General features: G+C 44.9%; 1 protein-coding gene across 5 annotated transcripts in view; it reads right to left on the bottom strand.

Annotated features, from left to right (window-relative positions):
* LRRC9 (leucine rich repeat containing 9) overlaps nt 1-24530 on the bottom strand; it is a 151131-nt gene that overhangs the window by 53061 nt on the left and 73540 nt on the right. For 4 of the 5 annotated variants that reach the window (XM_088473719.1, XM_088473718.1, XM_088473720.1 and 1 more), the window contains exons 14-20: nt 17637-17783; nt 14420-14541; nt 14044-14217; nt 11388-11507; nt 10403-10594; nt 5402-5527; nt 3405-3545 (exon numbers count right to left, since the gene is read on the bottom strand). In XM_088473719.1, the coding sequence (XP_088329845.1) occupies nt 3405-3545; nt 5402-5527; nt 10403-10594; nt 11388-11507; nt 14044-14217; nt 14420-14541; nt 17637-17783 (1022 nt within the window). The remainder of the gene's footprint in view (nt 1-3404; nt 3546-5401; nt 5528-10402; nt 10595-11387; nt 11508-14043; nt 14218-14419; nt 14542-17636; nt 17784-24530) is intronic. The other variant, XM_088473722.1, reaches the window with a different exon arrangement.

The raw sequence follows: 24530 nt of genomic DNA, 5'->3' as shown, positions 1-24530 counted from the left end.
GCACATGTACTTTTACATTTGATAGTATAATCTCTGAGTGTCTGACGTATAATTGGGGCGCATGTACTTTTACATTTGATAGTATAATCTCTGAGGGCCTGATGTATAATTGGGGCACATGTACTTTTACATTTCATAGTATAATCTCTGAGTGCCTGACGTATAATTGGGCGCATGTACTTTTACATTTCATAGTATAATCTCTGAGTGCCTGACGTATAATTGGGGCGCATGTACTTTTACATTTCATAGTATAATCTCTGAGGGCCTGACGTATAATTGGGGCACATGTACTTTTACATTTGATAGTATAAGCTCTGAGTGCCTGACGTATAATTGGGGCGCATGTACTTTTAAATTTGATAGTATAAGCTCTGAGTGTCTGACGTATAATTGGGGCGCATGTACTTTTAAATTTGATAGTATAAGCTCTGAGTGCCTGACGTATAATTGGGGCGCATGTACTTTTAAATTTGATAGTATAAGCTCTGAGGGCCTGACGTATAATTGGGGCGCATGTACTTTTACATTTGATAGTATAAGCTCTGAGTGTCTGACGTATAATTGGGCGCACAAGACATTTTCTTTTTGTCTGGTAAAATAAGTATTTCCACACTGCGCATAAAACAGAGACAGATTAGGGACGGCCATCGGTGCGCCCACCATCGGTCATAGATCCAGCATTACCCATCGATGGTACTAAACTATTCAATGTTAAACCATCGAAGGTTTGTGGATGCGCACAAGAAACTTGGTCTGCGTTGATGTCAGAGACAGAATCAGTGTAGCACTGTGGTGTATGTGAGTGAGCCGGGGGCGGGGCTGGACTGCTGACTGACAGCTTACCTCAGCCTGTCAAGTCAGCGAGGCGGCCCAACCCAGCCTTTTCCCAACACATACACACTGTGACTGACTGAATCAGGTGTGGTGCAGCAGCTGGCTGACAGCCTAGTAGCTCTGTGCTGCGCATTACACTCTGGGCCTGATTCAGCTTGGTTCGCAGTTGCTAATACGCACTCAACTGGCCGACTGTTGCATTCTGCGCATGCCGCTGCGATGGGGACTGCGATCACAGAGGCTACGCAGACACATCGCAGAGTGACTGACAGGAAGTGTCATGTGTGGGTGGTAACGGAGGCATGGTCGGCCGCATGCAGGCCTGCCAGTGCGTTCGCACGCCGTTTCAGGGGCGTGCATAAATTATCCACTGCGAAGCCATATGCAGTGTAAGGTCTCATAGCATGCGTGGCTGTTAGCAGTTCCTGAGTAAGGTCAGAGCTTGTGCAAGTGTGCGTATGGGTCCGATGGTACTCGATTGTACCGATGGTTTCGCTATTCTGCTAAGTATTACAGAAGTGCGCATCCTTATGTGGTGCTGAGATTGCATTGCAATCGCAGTGGTTTGGCTTGCTATCGCAGGTGAAGTGCGTGCGTATGCAGAATTGCGATCCAAGCTGAGTCAAGCCCTCTGTCTGCAGTGCGGGTTTGGTATATTATTATCCTTTATTTATATGGCGCCACAAGTGTTCCGCAGCGCTTTACATAGTACAATAAAAGATAGATAGGAATTAGACAGACAATGCCTAGCTAGACAACAAATGTTAGACAGGCAATAGATCGACAGGGACAAAAGGTCGACAGGGACAAAGGGTTGACACAAAAATGGTTGACACATGATTTTTCTTTTCTAACCCTAATCTTCACCCTAACCCTCCCCTTGGTGCTTAACCCTAACCCTCCCTCCTGGTGCCTAACCCTAACCGTCGGGGTAAGTGCCTAACCCAAACCGTTCCTTCTAGTGCCCAAACCGAACCCTCTGATAAGTGACTAACCCTAACAAAAAAAAAAAATGGGTCGACCATTTTTGTGTTACCCTTTTTACCCTGTCTACCTTTTGTACCGGTCAATCTTTATCCATGTCCAAGTTTTCTATGTTGTCCTTTTGTCCCTGTCGACCTTTTGTCCCTGATGACCTATTGACTGTCTAACAAGCCCACGGCCCACATCGAGGGCAGTAGACCATCTGGTTGTCCGCCATCAATGGTAAAAACCTGCGGCCATCGATGGGTGACCATCTATGGCTTCTAACAATTGATGGTTGATGGCCAACCCTAGTACAGATTACCAATGCCTGGAATTGTATGGGAGGCCTGAGCCAGCCAAAGCGGCGGAGCAATGTTTCTCTCCCACATGGTGGCATGCACATTATTCATAGAGCAGCGTTTACCAATCAGGGTGAGGTCACATCCCATACTTGGCCAAGCCCCTTCACTAGCATAGGGCCTCACAAGATGACTTTGTGAAGCAAGTTAGAGGTTCCAGAGCCTCCATCTTTAAAGTTTAAACATACCCGCACACTGCACAAGAATCTGGTAAAGCCTCCAATCTTTAATCATTGTGGCATGTTTTATATAGTATAAATAATAATTTTAGTGCTGTTATACAAAGAAATATATATGTTGGTACATATTGCACCATCTATGGAAATGTTTGTGTTTTTCCACATGTTTTGAATATTGAACATTTTGGTGTAAGAGAATAATTAAGTGATGTGAAAAGCACAAATCAAAAGGAAGTAATATATATTAATTTATCCCAAATATTGGTTCACTAAAGTATTTTTGAAACAGTGAAGGTAAATAATAAATAACAATAAATGTGACTTTAGCGTTTATTACTAACACTGCCAGACACAGAGGGACAGATTCACTTCAGTGGAGTCTGCTGCAAAACACTAAGGGGTCAATTTAATTGAGTCAAAAGTGTCATTGCCCGCGATCTAGTGCAAGCATATGCTGCACTTCCGGTTGCTCAGAGAATGTGTACTGTATGTTTGTACATAGCCCTATGGAGCTGCAAACAAAATCTGCGATTTCTGGGCTAAATTGGGGTGATTTGGTGCGTCATTGCTGGCATTTCCATGCCATTGCAATGGCACATTGTTGGCATTGCTTGCAACTAAATTGACCCCTAAAAGTAGCAAATTTGCTGTCCCCGATTAAATCACCCCCAGACTGTCTTATTTATACTATTAAATACTTATACTGTGTACAAAAGGTGTACTGTAACTTTAGCATTTACAACAAGCATAAACCTGGCACATATACTAGTGTTTTCTCCTGGTGCATGTTACTCTTGCTGAGATGGACACACAATGCACAAACACTTGGAGATACTGTGCAAAATGATGAATCTCTTTTTCCAGCCAGATTCTAAAATGCTTCCAACTCTACATCAGTCATTGAATATTTACTCACTGTAAAAGTCAGGGCTCTTTTACAGATGTTTGAATATTTTAATCTTGTACATATATTAACATATTGATATTTTCCGTAAATATTTCCTTTACTTATAAAAGTTAGAGAATATACAGTATCATGCCTGTGAGTAAATGTTTTTCTTACCGTTTGATACCAGCTGTCATTAAATTCAGCATATGGATCAAGGCGGTTCTTGCTAATTTTAGAGAAGATTTGAGCAGTAGGTAGAACACTAAGACAGCGCGGTCTAACGTCATCGGTTCTAGCATTGATCCGCAGGGATGCCTGAAAATACAACATTGATTAACTGGAAAATAAAGAGTTGAGTCTTTCTATTATTTCCACTCATGCTAAGTTGCTAGTCCCTTGTAAGAACTAGTGGTTGGACAGAAGAATTCAGTATGTTGTGTAAAGGGAGCTGTGATATTAAGATGCAGAAACCATTTGAGTATTATCACTTTTTTCATCGTGCCTTAGTGGTGTCACTAGTTCCTACTCCTAATGAATTATAAGCAGTGTCAGACTGGGGCATGAAGGGCTCACCAGGGGAATGCAGTTGTAGGGGCCCATGCTTAAGGGGTGTGAGCAGCCACCAGAGGAGGTCTGGTCAGACATCACAGAGGGACTTTGACAATAATTAGAGAGTCATCCTGCAAAGAACAGGGAGGGGACAGGGGTGCATCAAAACCAACCACTTTGATAGGCAGGAGGGATAACTTTCATGTAGTTTCCATAGAAACAAACCCTGGTCCTGCTCCACCAAGTTAGTGAGTATCTATTAGAGTAACAATGTACTCCTATAATGCATAGTCTGGAACCTGACCCCTGGAGGAGGTGTGGCCCTCAGGCATTGATGCCCACAGGGGTTTTTCCCTGTACACCTGTGGTCCAGTCCGACACTGATTGTAAATCTTTATTAAGGCATTTTTATTAATATTGTTTCAGCCAACAAAATGGCTGCCTCTAAAGTGCATACGTGACAGGTACACTGTAAGCACACTGTACTAGGAAATCACATTGTGACAAATAGAATTTGTACAAACTAGCCAGGTAAGTGGTTAAAGGCAACTGGTGAATATGGAGTGCTTATTACAGAGATGTTACATACAGTAGCAGCCACAATACCTAAAGGAACGGGTTTGCTACTTGGATGGGCTCTGCATTGCAGAATATCTCTGCTCTGTATGCTAGTCACCAGATTGGGCTCTGCATTGTATAATACCTCTGCTCTGTATGCTAGTCACCAGATTGGGCTCTGCATTGTATAATACCTCTGCTCTGTATGCTAGTCACCAGATTGGGCTCTGCATTGTAGAATACCTCTGCTCTGTATGCTAGTCACCAGATTGGGCTCCGCACTGTATAATGCCTCTGCTCTGTATGCTAGTCACCAGATTGGGCTCTGCATTGTAGAATATCTCTGCTCTGTATGCTAGTCACCAGATTGGGGTCTGCATTGTATAATACCTCTGCTCTGTATGCTAGTCACCAGATTGGGGTCTGCATTGTATAATACCTCTGCTCTGTATGCTAGTCACCAGATTGGGGTCTGCACTGTAGAATACCTCTGCTATGTATGCTAGTCACCAGATTGGGCTCTGCATTGTATAATACCTCTGCTATGTATGCTAGTCACCAGATTGGGGTCTGCATTGTATAATAAATCTGCTATGTATGCTAGTCACCAGATTGGGGTCTGCATTGTATAATACCTCTGCTATGTATGCTAGTCACCAGATTGGGCTCTGCATTGTATAATACCTCTGCTATGTATTCTAGTCACCAGATTGGGGTCTGCATTGTATAATAAATCTGCTATGTATGCTAGTCACCAGATTGGGCTCTGCATTATGTATCTGTTTGGGGCCACAATGGCAGTCAAAAAGGAAAATAAAAGTCCCTATAAAACATTGACCAAATAAATGGGAGAACGCTGATTACTGGAAAATATGTTTATATGTTTTAACATTCATATGAAGACATTTATATGGTGCATAAGCATGTAACCCAATGGCCTATTTCTTAATACTTCTAATCAGGGATATGTGAAGCTTGCAGATTTCCCTTTCAGAACACAAGGGCCTGCTTCTATAACTATTTCTCAAAGCAAATATACATTAATACCATAAAAAAGTAGAAACCTGTGTAATTCGGGCTCCAGAAACAAACTTTGAGGATTCAGAAGCTTCATCCTCGGTGATCAGGACCCCATCCAAATGAGTCAGCGACTTTAACCTTCCAATCACTTCCATACGCACTAGAGCTGGCTTGGAAAGAACAGCCATGTCAGCTAATGGTCTCTATCATATGTAACTTTTTATTGTCCTGTTTTTGCAGTTAAATGGAAATAATGACCATGTGTATTACACATGAGCACAGGAGCAGCATCACATTGTGTTGCCTCTAAGGGGCTTTACAAAAAAAAAAAACTAGGTCATGTATTCAAGATGTTTCAATGAAAACTCATGAAAGTGGCTGTTGCAATTGCCAGTCTCAGCTAAATGATGACCTCCTTATTAAAGTCACAAGAAAGCCTGAGTTTCCTCTCTGACATTCAATCTTGGATTTTGTACAATGAGGATGGGTGAAGAGCTCGTAATGAAGACAGTGAAAAGACAGAAAATCTGGTGTCGCTCAGACCATCAGACATCACAATATGCTAAATGTGTGCGACAGCCTTAGTGGAGATGAAACTGAGTAATTGAGTTTTTGTTGAGTCAGATAATGTTTTCCTATTGCAGACCGTGTAACAAAGCAAAATATATATTTCTGGGTTCTTAATAAACATTGATGGCTTTCTCATGCCAGCGGAAGCATAAATGCAACCAATTACAATCTTCTGTTAGGATTTATTTTTGTAATACAGACATTCCTCACTTAACGACTGACTAGGGGGCATATCCAATTAGCCGAGGTCAATTACCGCGGCTAATTAGCTTGCCCAGGGCTCGCTCGGGGCTATCCAATTGGCCCCGAAGTCGGCCTGACAAAGGTACTTATCAGGGGTTTTTTTTGGGACCTGATGTGTCCCGAAAAAAAATACACGATAAGTGCCGTTTTTTCACCCAAAAAAAGGTGCGAACACATAGGGCCGCGAGCTTATCGCGGCTCCTATGTGTTAACGGGCGAACTATCCTATTAATTCACCCAAATTAATAGGATAGGGAGAAAAAAAATATTGGCGAATATCGGGGATTATCGGCGAAAAATCCCTGTTTCTCACCGATCACGGGGATTAATTAGCACCCGAACAGTGTTCGGGGCTAATTGGATATGCCCCTAGGTCGTTAAACGAATTGGTTACTAAACGAGGAGCCAGGAGGTAATCATTTTTATGTATTCTAAATAAAGAAAAGGTCTAAAGGAAACTCAAACTTGATACTGTGACTGTTTTACTTTGCATAACTCTTACATACTGTACAGTACAATAAAAGTTATAAAAAAAAAAGACATTCAGAATAACATTTTAGTCATTGTACTATGGGTTCCAGCTGGTGAGAGTGCTGGTCGTAAGGTTGTTAAACGAGTAGGTTTTTAAGTGAGGAATGTCTGTATGTTAAAAAATCACATCAACTGCAATAGAGTATTGTTAGGGAATATAGTAGTTAAAGTATTAACTGAAAATAAAACAATGTAATATTTTGCCTTTGCATGCTCATATACAAGAACAATGGCGCTACAAACATACCACAGTGAACACTAAGGGCCTGATCAGAGGTGCACGTTATTGTGCGTAGTAAGACACACCACCGGTGTCATCATCCAAGATTGCAACAGCCCTGTGGAGGTGCAGAATCTCCGTCTGAACATGGCCGCTGGTGTCACTGCAACTGCCGCAAAAGACGCTGCCGCTGACTGTAACGTAGTACTTCGCATGCAGATAAACCCGCAGTCACACACAGAAATGAGGCATGCCGCATATCAATTTAATCAGCAGAAGCTGCTTGTGCGTCCTATTCACATCGCTGTGCGAATAAGTCGCATCTGAAGGTAAAAAGCAGCACAAAAAAAAGACACTCAACGCTACAGAGTCTCGCGGAGCTCCGGAGTTATGTTGAGCAAGACTTGTAGCGCACGGAGGCAAGATGTATGTGGACACATCTGTATGGCCCTGTAATTACACAATCATGAAACAATAGGCACATAAGTAACATAAGTAACACTTGAACACAAATTGGAGCCAATTATGAGTTGGGAACAAAGCAAAAAAAAAGCAAGTTACTTGGTACCAGGAACAAACCATGTTGCAATACAAAGGGTGCAAATACATTTATTGTTTTTGCATGTGGGTAAATACTAGCTGCTTTTGCATGTAGCCCACAAATGCTGGATAGCTTTATTTTCACACTGCAATTTAGATTTCAATTTGGACACTCCCCATCCAATAATTCTCTCTGCACATTATACATCTGTCCAGGGGTGCCACAACGTTTTTAGGTTGGGGGTGGAAAGATATAATATAATTTTGGTGCCCCTAAATTGCTGACTGTCACCCCCTCAGGGGCAGCTGGAGTAACCCGCCACTCCACCAGGGGCGGATCTAGACTGTTGTATTAGGGGGGGCGAGTTAATTATTAATTCCGCCCCCCTGCCCCTCCCCTCGCGGTAACCACCCATCCCCCTGCGACCCCCCCTCGCGGCAATCCCCCCCACGACCCCCCATCCCCCCCTTTACTTTCACTTACCTCCGCTGCTCCGGTGATGTTCTCCCTCCGGGTTTCGGCCAGCTGCTCTCCCATCCTGCACTGTAACACGGTCAGCTGTTTAATGCAGCAGCTGACCAGGGTCACAGTGCAGGAGCCAGGAGACCAGCTGACTGGAGGGAGAACATCATCGGAGCCACGATCTTCGCTCCCTTACAGAGGTAAGTTGCTTTTTTTTTTTTTAGCAATGGTCAGCATGTGGTCTGTTTAGACCACACAGCTGATCACAGGGTGTGAGGAGCCGGCTGTGATAGCTTCCTCCTCGGCTCCCGGGTCAGGTGACAGCCTGTCACTGACACATCCCCCTAAGTGACAGACGGGAGCTCCGATCACAGCACAGCAAAGCCCAGCCATTATCATCTCTCTCCTCTGAACTTAATGATGCAGAGGAGAGAGATGATAAAGGTCGGACAAACTGTGCTAGGGGGGGCGATCGCTCCAATCGCCCCCCCCCCCAGATCCGCCACTGCACTCCACCTACCTGACGACTGAGATCAGTAAGCCTGAGGGGTCTTTGCTTTTGCTAATTTGGCCTCGGTATACAGACATCGCTGCTCTCTCCCAGTCTGTTCACTCACAGAGACAGAGACATCACTAACACAGCGCTACCGCGCATCTCAGGGAACATATGCAGCCAATAGCGCGTCCCACTACAGACAATTTATCCAACCAGCACCAACAGGGCCGGCAACAGAAGTCGTGGGGCCCAGTACTATAATATCTCTGAGGGGCCCCCTCAAGTGTGTGTGTTCTCTCCATACCACGACACAGCCGACAGCAGCAGCTTTCTCAGCCCCTGCAAGGGCCAGCCGCCGGCTCTCCATCCCTCTAGTGTGCAGTGCAGCTCGGAGCACTCAGCATAGTAAGTACGGAAAACTCACATCTCCCGGTATCAACGTCAGATCCCGGGCGTGCCATACTGCGTCTGGAAGGGTATGCTGCCAGCACAATAGCCCCATTTGACCCTCGGGCCCTACTAAACCTTGAGGCCCGGGACAGGAGTACCCTTTGTAGCCCCTGTCGCCCGGCCTGAGCACCAACTGCATGCTGCCAGGAGTTGTAAATGGCGTAGGCTTAGGAGCTTATCATTAGAGTGTGCTGAACCACGTTCTAGGAATACAAAGACCATCATGCAACGTGATTTTCCCATGAGAACAGCTCACATGACCGCACTTGCACCTAATAGGATTGAGCCCAGTGTATACATCTTTTCCCTGTACTATATGCACATACCGATGCAAATATTCTGTAGGTACAAAACAAGAAAATAAATTCAAGGATGAAAAACAAATATATATATCAAATGTCACAAACTTTGCTCCATTTGGCCGCCCTATGTACAGATATGAACACGCACTACAACATCAGACTCCACCCAAGTACAGACATAGGGACTCCCAATCCCGCACTTCTTGGAACAACTAATAATGCAGTGAGTTTAGCACTAGGTGCAGTGCACAATGCATCTATGCCACACATGGGAATTATTATCAGACACCACTACACACACTATGCTGGGCTGGTTACACGGAGAAGAGGAAGGTATGTATGCTCAGACTTCACATTATAATGACCAAAAACCAAACAACAAAAAAATGTTGTTATAAAAAACAACAAAAAAAGCCCTCAGATTTCAGTAGGATATAGACATGTTACATAAAGCTGTAACTGTGTATCCAACAAAGTAACTATTTCTGTTCAATACAGGGGCTCCATTCTTCCTCAGCACTCAGCAAATATTACACAGTGTTAGGTCTAAATTCAAGTAAGCTAAAGGACCACTTATGGCAAAACCATGTGACCCGCGAGGGCAGGAGCAAGGATGGCTCAAGTTCAGAACACCCAACGTGTACCCTCACGGGCTCGCATTGCTTGCCATTCTTCGGGCAAGGTGGCTCGTTTTCCCCACCACAGGTTACTATTATCAGTAGATATCCACGTGGATAGTAAAACTGTTAGCACACCGACCTTGCCCCTCTCCCTGCAATTGCGGGTCACATGGTTGTTACATCAGAGGTCCCTTTAGCCCACTTCGTTCTAGCATCAACTGATTACACAGATCCGTCAGGAACTGCTACCTGGCTCGGGTGAATCCTCCCATGAGGCTGCTGCTGATCTCTGGTGACACAGGTCAGGGACTCATGGACCAATCAGAGCGCTGACCTTTTGTGGTGTCTCATGGTACTTACTCAGCTCCCAGTAATGCACATGTGCAGTGTCCTCAGTGTGTCCTTGGCGCCTCTCTCAAATATTGGGGGGGGGCAAGCTGCCCTCTTGCATTTGCCCCACCTGCATTGCAACATGGTCTTATCAAGGTGTAAAGCTACTGGCTGTTTTTTGCTTTGCTCCCATCTAAGAATTAGCCCAAATGGCTGTATAAGAGAATAAAGGAAGGGTGGGTATTTGCAGGTCTATGCTGCTCCTGTTAGTCAGACTGACCTTTTGCAGGGGGTTGTGAGCTAAATTCAATGACAGAAGATGTGCTGCTTGTTTGTGCAAAATGTTTATTTCGGTTCTAGTTTTTGTTAACTGGTTCCAGCTCAAGTCTAAGTGCTTCATCCTCCCCAAAGCTTTAACTCCTTCCAGAGTCGTCACGTGGTTATGGCTGGCATCCAGATATTCCAAATTAGGCTGTAATTAGTGAGAATAGAGAGAATTGTTTTTGGAATCAGAAAAAAGAGATAAACAATAACACCTGTACTTCTTTGAAGTTAATCAGTTCAGATAAGAAAATCAGTTGTCACATTGAATGTATATATACATACATTCAATCATTGACGTGCAGCGAGGTAAATGGCCGAGGAGGCACTGGCTAGTATCAAAGCCAGATTTACAGATACATATATGAAACTGAGGGCATTATACAAAGGTGCAGCAGTATATAGTGCTGGAAATTTGATGTGTTTTCATCAGGGATGTGTGGAAAAGGTAGACAGGGGAGGCAGTGCCTCACCTCACCTGCCATACACTTTTTACTCCAGAGTTTTGACCATAAAAATGATTACAATAATACAAATATTTTCTTTACATTTTTCTTAAAATTTTTATAGTCAAAACTCTGGAGTATACCTATGTATGACAGGAAAGGCTCTGCCTCACCTGACCGCACATCACTGATATATATATATATATATACACACACTTCTTTAAACATTTTAACAGATAAACATACAACTAGTGTAAACAATATGTATATTAGAAATCTAATTTATGTATTAAGTTTCAGCATGGTAGTCAGCGCCCGTTTGTCTCTATGCATAAAGAACAAATGCCAAGGCCAGGTCATTACTTACTATATACAACTAGAGACGGGTGGATGGTGTTTTGTCGGGAGGAATGAGCAAAGGCAAAGGGTATCAAAAAAAATTAAAAATACAAATCCCTTCTTTTCACACATTTACAAGCTAATAAAAATATTTCTCACCAGGCATGAGACATCTTCCAGGCTGGAAAACTCATTGAAACTTATTATAAGCTTTCGGAGACAACGCAGCTTTGAAATTTCTTTCAGTTTACTTAAACTGTTACCATGTAAGTTCAGCATCTGTATAAAAAAAAGTTATTGTATTATTGTACCTGATCATATTAAATAAAATCAGTGCTCATTATTCTATTATAAAAGTTCAGGGCTATCACGCATTAAGGGGTGACTTTGAAAAGCAGCCACTTATTGGCCGTTCTGGCATCGGGTTTTAAAAGCTCAATAACATTATATGCAAAACAATCCTGATTTGGCATTTAATATTATTGCCCTTTTAAATCTCACAGCCAGAACCAGCAACGAGTGGTGGATTTTCAAAGCCACTGCCTAGTAAGTATGCCCCCAAAATTAAATAGAAAAACCTTTTTCTGTGCATGAGACTGGTGCTCCTCAGCCCTACACAAAGATTCTTATTAATATTTATTTATATAGCAAGCATATTTCCCAGCTCTTAGTAATTAGGAAAAAAACATAGTCATAAAACAAACTAGACATTTAAATATTAGCCTGCCCATGACTCAGTATTCTAGTCACCAGAGACAGGCATTACAGCAGATTACCATAGACTGTAGAGAAACTAAAACATGCACAACATATAAAAGGGAATGACAAAGAGGAATTTATACATTTATATCTACATTGGAATAAATATATGGGCGAAATGAGCTGCATTTGGTGGTTGAACATTTTACTATGTGCAAAAATGTTGTATCTGCCAAACATTTCTGCAGACGATCATGCAAAAGAACACATACAAGCAGGTCGATGTAATAAAAGAATAACTACTGTGATAGGATCACTGGTAAAGTGGTCTGTGGCAGGGACATTTATCCCAGATTCCTGTCCTATGTGTTTAAAATCCCCAGGAGAAAGTCTGCAGTGTAGCAGGCTTGAGTTTCGGCTTTGTGAAAAGCCGGTTTGGGACCTGGGGGTTGTGGGTGAGAGGAGAGGGAGGGCTCCACCCACGGCCACTCCAGGTTTTAGTTCTCGCAGCCTGGTAACAAGTTGTTAGTTTTCCACCTGAGAGTGGCCAATATAAGCCTAGTGTGTTGAGGGCTGATTGTCTCACCTGGGAGAGCAGACAGGGAGTTTGCTCAGAGACACTTGGAAAACCTATCTGTGAGTACTGTGCTGTGCTTTGTTGCTGGCGAGGGCATTAGGCCCTGCCAGGTTCTGGTAATGAGGGAACTACCTGTGAAGTTAGTGCCCCGACAGGGCTAGGATTTACGTTTATGTTTTCTTTATGTTTCTGACATTGTACAATAAAGACTGGCGCCGACCAGCTTGTACTTGCATCCAGACTGGTGTGCTGCTTCCCTGCTGCTGTGTGTGTGTGTAAGGAAGGAGTCCTCTACCCAGGAGAGGGACCCCCTAACCTAACTGTGTCACACTACACATATGCAGAATGCTGCATTTTCAAGACTCACTTTTCTGTGGAGGAGCCACCGGGTATTAACTAAATAAAAGGAGGAGCTATTTCCAAAGGTTCTCATACAGCAGAAACTGTGCCCGTTACAATACACGTTAGCCTCCCTACTTGTTTTGCAATAACCTGTATGTGTGATCATTGTATTGGATTCAGTGTTTTTATCATGTGATCCAGAATTTGAATTTGTTCCTTAATGTTGTTGCATGTCTCACATATTATTATATCTGTTGCCACCAAATCTTTCCTGGTACTAGTGAGGCTGACTGCGGTTATATAAGGGTCTACTTTGTGATCCCCCATAAATGATTTGTGTTGTTCATCATATAGGGGCTCAGTCATGAGTAAAAAAATTCCACGATAAATAAAATATACGCCCATGTGCTCTGTTGGAGGCATCTCAGGACACATCCGAGCTCTGCACCAGTCGCATGTGAGACAGCTTTATAAAGTACCCTCTTTGATACAGAAAGTATAATCTTCTTTTTTGTGTGTGAGTGATAGAAGAAAAAAACTATTGTAAATGAAATGGGCCTGAGCACAGAAGAAAGCACAGAGGTGAATCTGCAATCTGTCAATCAATAGCAGATAGCTAGCGTTAGTGACCATCATCATTACTAGCGTGTATTTACACCAGCCTGAAGCCCCTCGGAAGTGATACGACTGCTGACAGTTCTTTTTGAGTCTATGTGCGGATCTGTCTCAGTTTACAAATGCGCATACACTCACTCGGTTGGTATTTGCGCGTCCCTTCCCTCCCCTTTCCATCTTTCAAGCATGATCCAAACATTGATGTAGGCATGCACCTTTTTTATTGGGGGGGGGCTTGCACAGTATATATTTGCAGATTTAATGGTAATTATGCGGGTGTACACCCAACGCAGAATGAGTCTCATACAGTTTATTTATCAGTTGTCATCAGATGTTTTACATTTTAAGGAAGGCAAAAAAGAATAAAGAAAATCAGAGATAATGAAGAAGAGTAAGCACTGCAGCCTGAGAGTTGGTCTATTGCATGGTGCCGACTGAACCAATGTACAGCCTTGATTTAATACATACCATGGAATTGCATCATTTTCAAGATGTCCCGTAATATATTTTGTATTGAATAGAAATCAACCAAGATATTAAGTCATTTTCTAATACCATCAGATACAGTCCGGATATACTTACAGTTATCTGACTGTACACAGTGGCTTTTGCTACAGAAAGAATTGTCCTTTCATCAAGACTAATTATTTTAGGCCTGGGTTTAATAATTGGTTCCATGGAAATTAGCTCTTCATCCAATTTCAATTCTTTAGAGAGATTGTCATCTTTTATAATGAAATACGTATTGGATTTTTCCTGATGAAATGAAAAAAATATATTGAAAATGTTATTAAAAATGTATAAAAGTTGAAAAAGATGCACTTTATCTCCAACTTGTTTGTATCTACTCAGATTTGAAAAATGAATGTAAGAGGTCCTCTGACCTCAGTCAAATACAACAACTATTATTAAAAAAATTTTTTAAATAAATAAAACAGAATAAAACTGAATGTTGTACCGATGTAATATATTCAAAGTCAACGATGTACTCTGGCAGGACCAGTTCAAGGTCAAACAAGATCCATTCACACCGACGTAGGCTGCAGTCACAGTTCCCGTATACATTGGAAGAACATGCTTCTGAAAGAATGCAAACACATAATATACCTCAAAATGAAATACAACTACACATACCTTTATAGACTGTAATACTATACTGATCTTGGTGCTGAATGTGGCCATCATGTTTGCGGAAGGTAAATATCAGCATACATTAGCTAATTACACAATAGATCAATATTGATGGCAAGAAACGCCCATCAAGTTCTCTGCTGGTCATTAAGTGAGATTTCTGTCCAACTAGGGGAATTGAATTTGCAGCCGTCCTCTCTGAACTCTAGTTGCATGACCTTTCTGCAGTCCTTACTATACATTATATGGCAATGACTATATAAAACATAAGGCTGTAGTGCTTACAGATGTGTCCACACTCGTCTTTGCTGCAGTCGCGCCAAACAGCCCCTCTCGATGCGCCTGGTCACATGAGACTCAGCTAGCGCGTGACATCTTTGTTTGCAGAAAATGCGTCTAAGTCACAATGCGATGCGCCTAGGACGCACCGGGAGCCTGTGTTGATTAATTTGATATGCAACACTTGTGTATCTGTGCGTGTGTCTCTCAATCAGCATGTGAACTTCTATAATGCAGCAGCCGCAGCTTTTTTTATGCCAAGAACCCTTTACAGTATCAGACGCTAGCAGAGTTGCACAGAACCTGGCTCACTCGCTCATTCTCAACACTGAGAATTTCCCTGATTCCCAGACCCATTTTCATTCATCGATGGCCACCGATCAGTGTTTCCGATCAGCGGAACGGATCAGATTGGGGAATCAGGGAAATGTTCCTCAGATGTATGGGCCCCTTAAGTGCTCACGTACATCATACTGTAGCTCAGACGTACATCATACTGTAGCTCAGCAAGCAGACCAACAGGTTGAATGTACAGTATACCACGAAAAAATAAAAATAAACACGGCGCTTAACTAGTCCCCCCTAGAAAAAGTATTAAAACATATATGTAAAATAATACTGCGCTGCAAGTCCAGATGGAACCTACTGTGAAAGTTCCAATAATAGATACCAAACAAAAAACACACACTGGACGTGCGCTGCTAAATAATAATAATAATGACAATATTTAATATATAAATGACATGGCCAAAGGCACATATAAAATTATTAAAAGAAACAATGATGGCAATACAAATAAATGTACATACAATAAACCCCAACAATGGTCCTAAATCTGCAGATGTATCTAATAATGGCTGAGTGTCATGACACTAGGTAAATGCTATCCAATTACTGGTAGTTTAGTTCCTTGGAGGAAAAAACGTATGATAATAGGAACTCCACTTGTTGCCAAAAACTGTGACAGTAGCTATAGCATAGTAACAATGTATCCTGTGTGAAGAAATACAGAATGTACAGTATGAAATGTGTTTCATACAGAAGTGCAATTGCTACTGCACTTTTTTGAATAGGAGCCTCACATCAATAGTCTGTGCCGTTAGGAAAACTTGCAAATTCAGCTATTTAAGTTGCTACTTGCAAGTACTGCATACCCCTACTCACATAATGACATACATAGAGCCGTATTCAATTTGAGCCGAGCCGCGTTAAGTTAACGAGGCCTGGACTTAACGCCGACTTCGCCTGTTTTGGAGGCGGTAAAGTATCGCGCGCGTGCATGCTTTACCCCGTATTCAATTTGAAAGTACGCATAAAAGGACCCAGCGATACTTTAACAAGCGGAAAGTACTGTCAGTTTTGGAGAAATCAGCCTGACACCCCCCAAATGATGCTCTGACATGGCGGTTAGCTATGGTACCCCCCGATTTGGCTTGCTGAAGGTATTTGGTGTTTTTAAATGGGCTCAATATCTGCTAAATAGCGTTTTTCTATACCTGATGCAGAATAGTATTTAGGAGTATTTTTTCCAGAAAATAAGTTATCCCATCAAATTTGGGGTACTTGAAAATGGGGGTCAGCATATTTAAAGTTGAAAAAGTGAAGTTGAAAAAATCTTGAAAAATCCACCTGCCGCAAACACCTGCAATCAAAAAAACACTTGGAGCATACTTGGGGACCCCCCCAGAGTCAAGTTCGCTAGTTTTTAAGTTTGTACCCCAACATTTTAATTTTTTTTGCCCCCTTTTTCAAAGTAAATTTTTGGGGTGTCCTTAAGGTTTTTTTTTATTTTTTTGACACAGATATTACCTTTGGGGGACTGTCTGAAGGCTGCAGGGGGGTTCCCGCAAGGTTGCACCCCAAAACCCCAATTCTGCACTTTTTTCCGCCTGCCATTCATAGGCGATACTTTACCGCCTATTACATTGCATTGACTTTCCGCTCAGGCGGAAAGTCTTTCAAATTGAATACGGGGTAAAACCAAAACAGGCGATAATGGCGTCATCGGCGGTAACTTAACGTGGATCTGGACTTAACGCTTCAAATTGAATATGTGCCTTATAGAGATGCTTCCCAGTGTCCCGTCTTTCTTGTGTTTAATCTAACTCATAAATGAATATAAACTAAACAGTATTTTATATAAAATCTCTCTGTATTTTCTAATTTAAATGAATGAAGGGAGGTGGTCCTAAAGTATTAGCAGGCCGGTCATTATAGTGACAGTTCACTGTTTGCCACCAGGCACATTTTATAGGTGTATCCACCAACCTGTAAAGCTACTGTAGGTGGAGGTTAATGAGCCGAAGTCAGCGCCAATGACCATAAAATGGGGGTGCACCTTGACATGCATGAAGAAGTAATCGCACATGTGCAAATTAAGAACAGGTGTGTGCCCGAATTTCTAGTGGTTCATAAACGAGTCCCATCGTGGTTAAGCATATATGCACTTCCTGTTGATTATTTTACTGCTGAATAATTGTGCTATGCAGAATAATATAACAAATAGAAAATAAGGGGTTTGTAACAAATAATATTGACATTATTAGGTGGTTGCCGCACCACTTGTTTGCAAAGAATGGCTGGTGGGCACCCAGTCTAATAGGCACAGTCACACAGGATGCAGGACCCAACATACACAAATATTATGTTTTAGCTTTGGTTCTAAATACAATACTTAGACAGCCATTGCCGTAAAAAGCATGGGTAATAAACCATGCAATTTACGTGTAATTTTTTATATAATGAGTTAATGTACATCAACCTACCATCATCTGAAGAACATAGTAGATGGTCATTTAATTTCAGAGGTCTGAAGACTGAAGTAGCATTAGGATAATTAGCAGGAGTAAGAGGAAGACCTTTTTGTGCCTGAACGCTATGGCCCAGAAACACTTTGGCAATGATAAGTTTACCTGATGATAGAAAATACAGCACAATATTAGATGGCGAATGTTCAGCAGCACTGATTGTCTCGTCATTGGTTTTATTAATGATTTCCAAGATAAAAGGTACAGACAAATACACGGAGTCTTTGGAATAAAAATAGAGAAAAAAAGTTATCACATAAGCAAATGTGCAGAAACAAACGATTACACGGCTGGAGGTACAGAGTGCAAGGTCTAGTATTCATTAGGGGCATGTTTAAACTCAGATGATTAAAAATTTAAGAGAAACCATTTTTAAATAAATAACTGTATTTACTAAGTAAAAATGGAAATAAAAAAATAAATAAATACCTAAAAAGTATAGTTTTTGTATGTATATTTATCAGTTGCTATTAGCAGGTCCAGATTTGTGGAACTCACTCAGCAGAATTGCTGGATGGCAGATTGCTCTATTTATTATCTTCAAACAACTTCTTTTTCTTTTGAATGGTAGAAAACATATTTCTTATATACAGGTGTTATGCGGGGAAAGTTGGGACCATACAGCAATATGGTGATAAATAGGAGTCATTGCTATTAGTCTTATGTTATAGTCACATGGAAGAGGAGGCTCCAGGTGGAGCAGAGGCCTGTGCCAGTATAGCGCGTGCCCAAAAAGTGGGCGTGGCATCATTTCCATAGACCACATGATGTTATTTGGGGGCGTGTCTGCATGGCACACCTCCCGTTTTACATCATGCTGGGGGCGAGCCCAGCACTCCGTCAGTAGCTGGGCTGTCCCCCAGCCCTCTCCCTGTATTGAAAGGACACTGCGAGCATGCACACGCCATCCGTTCATCTTCACCGGCACCACCGCTCTCTGCTTAGCAAAGCAGTGCTGCCGCGGTGGGTGTCCCCAACCTCCCGACCGCCCACGGGACACTGTGGCCAGCGAGTGGAACAGCGAGACAGTGTCCGAAAATGGGACTGTCCCGCTGAAATCTAGATGGTTGGGAGGACTGTACCCTCTATGGGGTGGCGCCCCTGTTTAACCGCACTGGTCGAATGCCCCAAGAGGCAGCCCTGTCACAGAGGGAAAAAGGTAACAGTAAGTTGGTTCCATGTACATGACAATGAGTTCAGTGTACTCCAATGGCCACCACTGCCACTACATCTCAATCCAATAGAACAGCTTGGGGATGAGGAGAAACGTAGAATGCTATCATGTCACTATTGGTCAGAGGACCTGATTCAGATGTGGACGCAGAAGCACATGCAGCAGCATCTATTGGCGGTCTGCGACTTTATACAAATTCCTTCCTTTATGTACATCCGTGTGGTCAAATGGGCATAGACTGAGACGCCCACTTGCAACGTTCTCTCGTAGCCCTCTCTCTCCAAACAATCTTACTACAAGTTGCTCATTTCCTCCCAGTCTTCCAATGTCTGCCATCTTTTGGCCACATTCAACACTTTCCTCTACCCTCCCCTCCTTACCCTAACTCCAACTGCCTGAACAGCCTGCCCATCTTCTCTGCCGCTGGGGATGAGCTCCTTGCCCTTTTTTTTTTCTCGCCCTTCTATTTGCCCCTTTGACCCCATTACCTCTCACCTCCTTTGCTTCCTTTCTTCCGATGACTGATACCCCCTCACTCACCTCTTCAATCTGTCCCTCTCATCTGGTCGCCTTATCTCTCTCCTTCCCTTTGCCTCAAAGACCTTTGAAAGGGTCATCTTTAGCTGCCAAAACATTCCTCACCTCCTGCTACCTCCCTGACCCACTTCAGTCTGGTTTCCTCTCCCTCCACTCCACAGGCACTCACTAGGTTTAATAACTAATGTTCTCATTGCTGCAAAATCCAAGGGTCAGCTCTCTACTTATTCCCCTGGCCTAACCTGCAGCCTCTGATACTGTGGATCAGACACTCCAGTCCTTTGGTCTCTAAGGGGTAAATTTACTATAGTGAGAGTTTTTAGAAGTGAGTTTTAAATGAGATGTTGCCCATAGCAACTAATCCGATTCTAGCTATTATCTTCTAGAAGGTGCTAGTTAAATGTTAAGTAGAATCTGATTGGTTGCTATCGGCAACATCTCTTTTAAAACTCACTTCTAAAAACTCTCACTTTAGTAAATTTACCCCTAAGACTCTGGGCCTCATTTAGAAGCGGTCGTAGGACGCAAGCGGTCGCTCAGAAACAGGGCGGCCGCTTGCATCCTGAACGGCCGCCTCCATGTCGGTCGTTAGGCTGTGGGTTAACACCCACAGCTCTAACGACCGCTAAGGGAGATGGTCGCGATGGTATCGGGGCTTACGACGAGACCCTAGGGTAGGGTCTTGTCAACCTTAAGCCCCAGGGAGCTTCCTGCTCTGTTTGAGCAGGAAGCTCCCCACTGACACCACTGATGATGTCAGTGGGGACGCCCACAAAATGGCAAGCGTTACGAAAGGAACGCCTCCGTTTGGCCGGGTACGCCCCCAGTCCGCCCAGCAAACGGAGCGAGCTGTCAATCAACATCGACAGCTCGCTCCGTCTGCTTCGAGCCCGCTAACGACGGGTGATCCGTCGTTAGCGGGGGCTCGCGCATGCGCACGACGGAGCAGTCTCCGTCGTGCGCATGCCCTGTGGACCAACATCGAGTCGGTTGTGAGCACTCAGCACTCGCGACCGACTCTGAATAAGGTCCACTGTCCTTTCCTGGTTGTCCCCCTACCTTAATAAATGCTCCTTCAATGTCTCCTCTTCTGACTCCACCTCTCCCTCTACCTGTTGAAGTACTCTAAGGGGTAAATTTACTAAGAATCGAGAATGGTCGAATTTAGGGTCTCATTCAGACCTGCTCGCAAGCGCCTATTCTCTCACTCCGGGGCTCGCTACAAAAGGGGCGGCTGTCGATGTTGATCGACAGCTCGCCCCGTTTTGTAGGCGTGGTGGGGGGTGGCCAAACGGAGGCGTTCCTGAAGGAATGCCTGTCATTTGTAGGCGGCCCTACTGACATCACCAGTGATGTCAGTAGGGTGCTTCCTGCTCTGTTAGAACAGGAAGCTGCCTGGGGCTTGCACTGCAGCCTTTTGTTTTTTAGCTTAGGGCTTTTTATTTGTAAAGATTTATTTGTATTTTTACCTATAGGTGCGGTGCGCTAATGGTAGCAGCGCATAGCAGGAGTGTAAAGCTGAGCTCTTTCCCCATCCTACACACTCCGGTCTCTGTGAGACCTTCTGGGCCCGGGGATTGCGCGCTGCTGTACCTGGTAGAGGTGCAGGCAGTTAGCGTGGTCATGGGTGGCGGCGCCATCTTGCCGGGCTTACTGACGGCGGCTCCAGAGGGGGGAGCGCCGACTACAGGTCACCCGCGATGAACGCGGGTTATTCCAAGTGCTTTCCCCACTGAGGGGAGTAGCACTTGAGGGAAGGAGCCAGGGAGCTTGCTTCAGTATGGCGGTGGGAGGAGCCATGGTCTGCTGGTTCCCCCCGCCCTCCAGCGGCACAATACAGGTTTCCTGGAAGCTGCATGGGCTGCTCAGTCTACAAGACTGACAGTATGGAGGGAAGACAGAGAGATCTCAAACTCCTTTCCCTCTGCGGGGTGCAGCTAAGTAGTTTTTTCAGTTATTGCTGAATCCTTTTGTGGTGCCTGTTTGGGAGTGTTTGCATTTTCATTGTTGCATGTTATAAATTTATTTATTGATTTATTCTTTTTTCTGGGCTGACTGCTGAGGCAGGGCAGCGCAGGAAGGGGGGTGCTCTAATGACGGACAAAAAGTCCACAAAGGGCCAAAACCCCACTATGACTATATTTTTTACATGTGCCCAGTGTCAGGTTAAATTACCGTGTGGACAGCTGGATGCAGGGGCTTTGTGTGTGGACTGTCAGCTGGGGCCCACGTGTGCGCATCCAGGAGGGGGAGCCACTCCGGTTGCGGAGGAGCCGGCTTGGGCTCAGGTTATGAACCGCTCGCTCTCCGACTTGGTGCTGTTGTTCCGCCAGAGAGAGGAACTAGCTCAGGCAGCGCCAGCCCCTATGTTGCCATCACCACCCGCAGTTGCGGGGGTCAGTTACCAGGGTCCTGATCCGCCTTGGATCCATACCATGGAGCGCTCAGTGGTAGGGGGCGTTGTCTCCCGAGGTTATGTGATCGACCTAAGGGGGCCACCGCCGCAACGTTCCTTCGCCACGGCATTGCCCAGGGAGCCGGAGAAGAGACTGGCCTTAAACCAGGCGATCAATTCCCTCTGTTCAGAAGGGGTTATAGCTCCAGTTCCACAGTCTCAACAAGAACGGGGGTTTTACGCCAACCTGTTCCTGGTCCAAAAGCCCAACGGCACCTATCGGCCGATTTTAAATGTGCGAGCCTTGAATGCCAGCCTATTGGTGGATCGGTTCCGCATGGAATCGCACCGGTCAGTAATCCAGGGTATGTCGGCAAACGAGTTCTTGGCGTCTATCAACATCAGAGACGCATATCTCTACATACCAATTTGGACGGGACATCATACTCTACTCCGACGGTCTTCACAAAGATCATGGCAGCGATAGCGAGTCTACTGCATTCCGAGGGTATAACGATTGAACCCTACTTGGATGATTTGCTAGTGAAGGCGGATTTGGCTGCCCAACTTCAGCTCCACCTGGATCATATCGTTCAGGTGTTACAGTATCACGGGTGGATACTGAATCTCGAGAAGAGTCACCTCAGGCCGTGCCAACGTCTGATGTTTTTGGGTGTGATCTTCGATACAGCACTGGAAAGAGTTTTCTTGCCCGAGCCCAAAGCCCGGGCCCTTCAGGATTTAATCAGGAAAGTGCTGTCTGCTCCTCGTCCATCCAGCTGAGCATGAAGTTACTAGGCACGATGGTCTCTACCTTCGAGACCATCCAGTACGGTCACTTCCATTCACGGATTCTCCAGTGGGAGATTCTCCGTAATTGGACGGGGTGCTCAGACGACCTCTCTTCTCAATTGCTGGTTCTGTCAGACAGCACTCGTCAGTCATTTCGCTGGTGGCTGATTACCGATCACCTTCTCCAGGGTCGGTCCCTGGTTACTCCCAACTGGATCATGGTCATCACAGACGCAAGTTTGGGAGCGGTGGCGGAGATCCTCTGTCTACAGGGGACCTGGTCGTCATTGGAGATAGGTTTTTCAATAAATGTGCTGGAGCTCTGGACCATTTATCTGGCCCTGTGCGGGGCTCAGGCCCTCCTGGCCGGCCTGTGAGGATCCAAACAGACCGCCACGGCGGTGGCGTATGTAAACCACCAGGGCGGAAACCAAAAGCGCGCTTGCCTTGGCAGAGTCAAGTCTCATTCTCACTTGGGCAGATACGTTTGTCCCGGCAATTTCAGCTGTCTTCATACCGGGGGCAGAGAACTGGGAGGCAGACTACCTCACCAGGACCAATTTCCTGCCAGGGGAGTGGTTTCTCCACCCAGAGGTTTTCCAGCAGTTGGTCCAGAGATGGGGCCTGCTGGAGGTGAACCTGATGGCATCTCGCCACAATCGCAAGGTCCCTCGATTTTGTGCGAGGTCCAGAGATCCTTTGGCATTCGCAGTGGATGCCATGACAGTTTCCTGGAACTTCCGTCTGGCATACATCTTTCCTCCAATTCCCATGTTACCAAGAGTACTCCGTCAAGTCAGGAAGAAGCAGGTTTCAGTCATCCTAGTGGCTCCAAACTGGCCGCGCCGGTCGTTGTTCGCCGCGGTTCTCAAGCTAGCCGCAGGTCCAGGTTGGGGTCTTCCGCTGCGACCAGATCTTATTCTGCATGGGCCATTCTGTCACGAGGACCTACCTCAGTTGGCCTGGTTGTTGAGACCGAGCTCTTGAAAGCTAAGGGTTTTTCCCCTTCAGTCATCAGGTCCATGCTCCGGGCGCGGAAGCAGGTTCCCGTACAGAACTACCACAGGGTTTGGAAAACCTATATCATGTGGTGTGAGCGGCGCAGAGTGCATACTGCCCAGTCCCGCCTTCCAAGGCTGTTAGCTTTTCTTCAGGGTGGTTTGGAAGCCGGCTTGCGACTTCAATCTTTGAAGGTACAGATTTCGACTCTGTACGTTTACTTTCAGCAACGTCTGGTTCTCCTCCCAGGTCTTGCAGCCTCCGTTTCAGCCGCCAGTAGCGCCCTGGGATTTGCCCCTGGTTCTGTCGGCTCTTTTTGAGCCATTGGAATCCGTGGACCTGCGGTTCGTCACGTGGAAAGTGGTTTTTCTTATGGCCATTGCCTCGTCTCGGCGGGTCGGTGAGTCGGGGGCCTTGTCTTGCAAACCACCTTTTCTTGTTTTCCATGACAACAGGGCTGTTCTCAGAATGGTTCCTTCTTTTCAACCGAAAGTGGTTTTATCTTTCCACTTGAACCAGGAAATAATTTTTCCTGTGTTCTCACCTTCACAGTCTTCAGGGGACCAGGACGATCTGTCACTGTTGGATGTTGTCCGGGCCCTGTGAATTTACTTGGACCGAACTTCGGACTTACGTCGGACGGACTCTCTGTTGGTCCTCTACGACGCCCACAAACCTGAAGCAGACCATTGCAAGATGGCTCCGCTCAGTGGTCTCAAAGGCTTATTCTGATGTGGGGCGCCCAGCACCAGCCAGGGTGTCGGCCCATTCCACTCGGGCCGTGGCGGCCTCCTCGGCGGCGCTTCACGGGGCCTCAGCTGAACAAGTTTGTCGCGCAGCTACTTGGTCCTCTGTCCAAACATTTGCACGATTCTACAAGTTTCATATTTTTGCCTCCAGTGACGCCCACTTTGAACGTACAGTTCTCCGGTCAGGCAACCTGAGCGTTCCCTCC

The sequence above is a fragment of the Taudactylus pleione genome, unplaced genomic scaffold (genome assembly GCF_031769625.1).
Source record: "Taudactylus pleione unplaced genomic scaffold, aTauple2 ptg000139l, whole genome shotgun sequence".
Taxonomy (NCBI): domain Eukaryota; kingdom Metazoa; phylum Chordata; class Amphibia; order Anura; family Myobatrachidae; genus Taudactylus; species Taudactylus pleione.
Note: the sequence above shows the minus strand (reverse complement) of the source record. Positions and strands in the feature narration are given on the sequence as shown.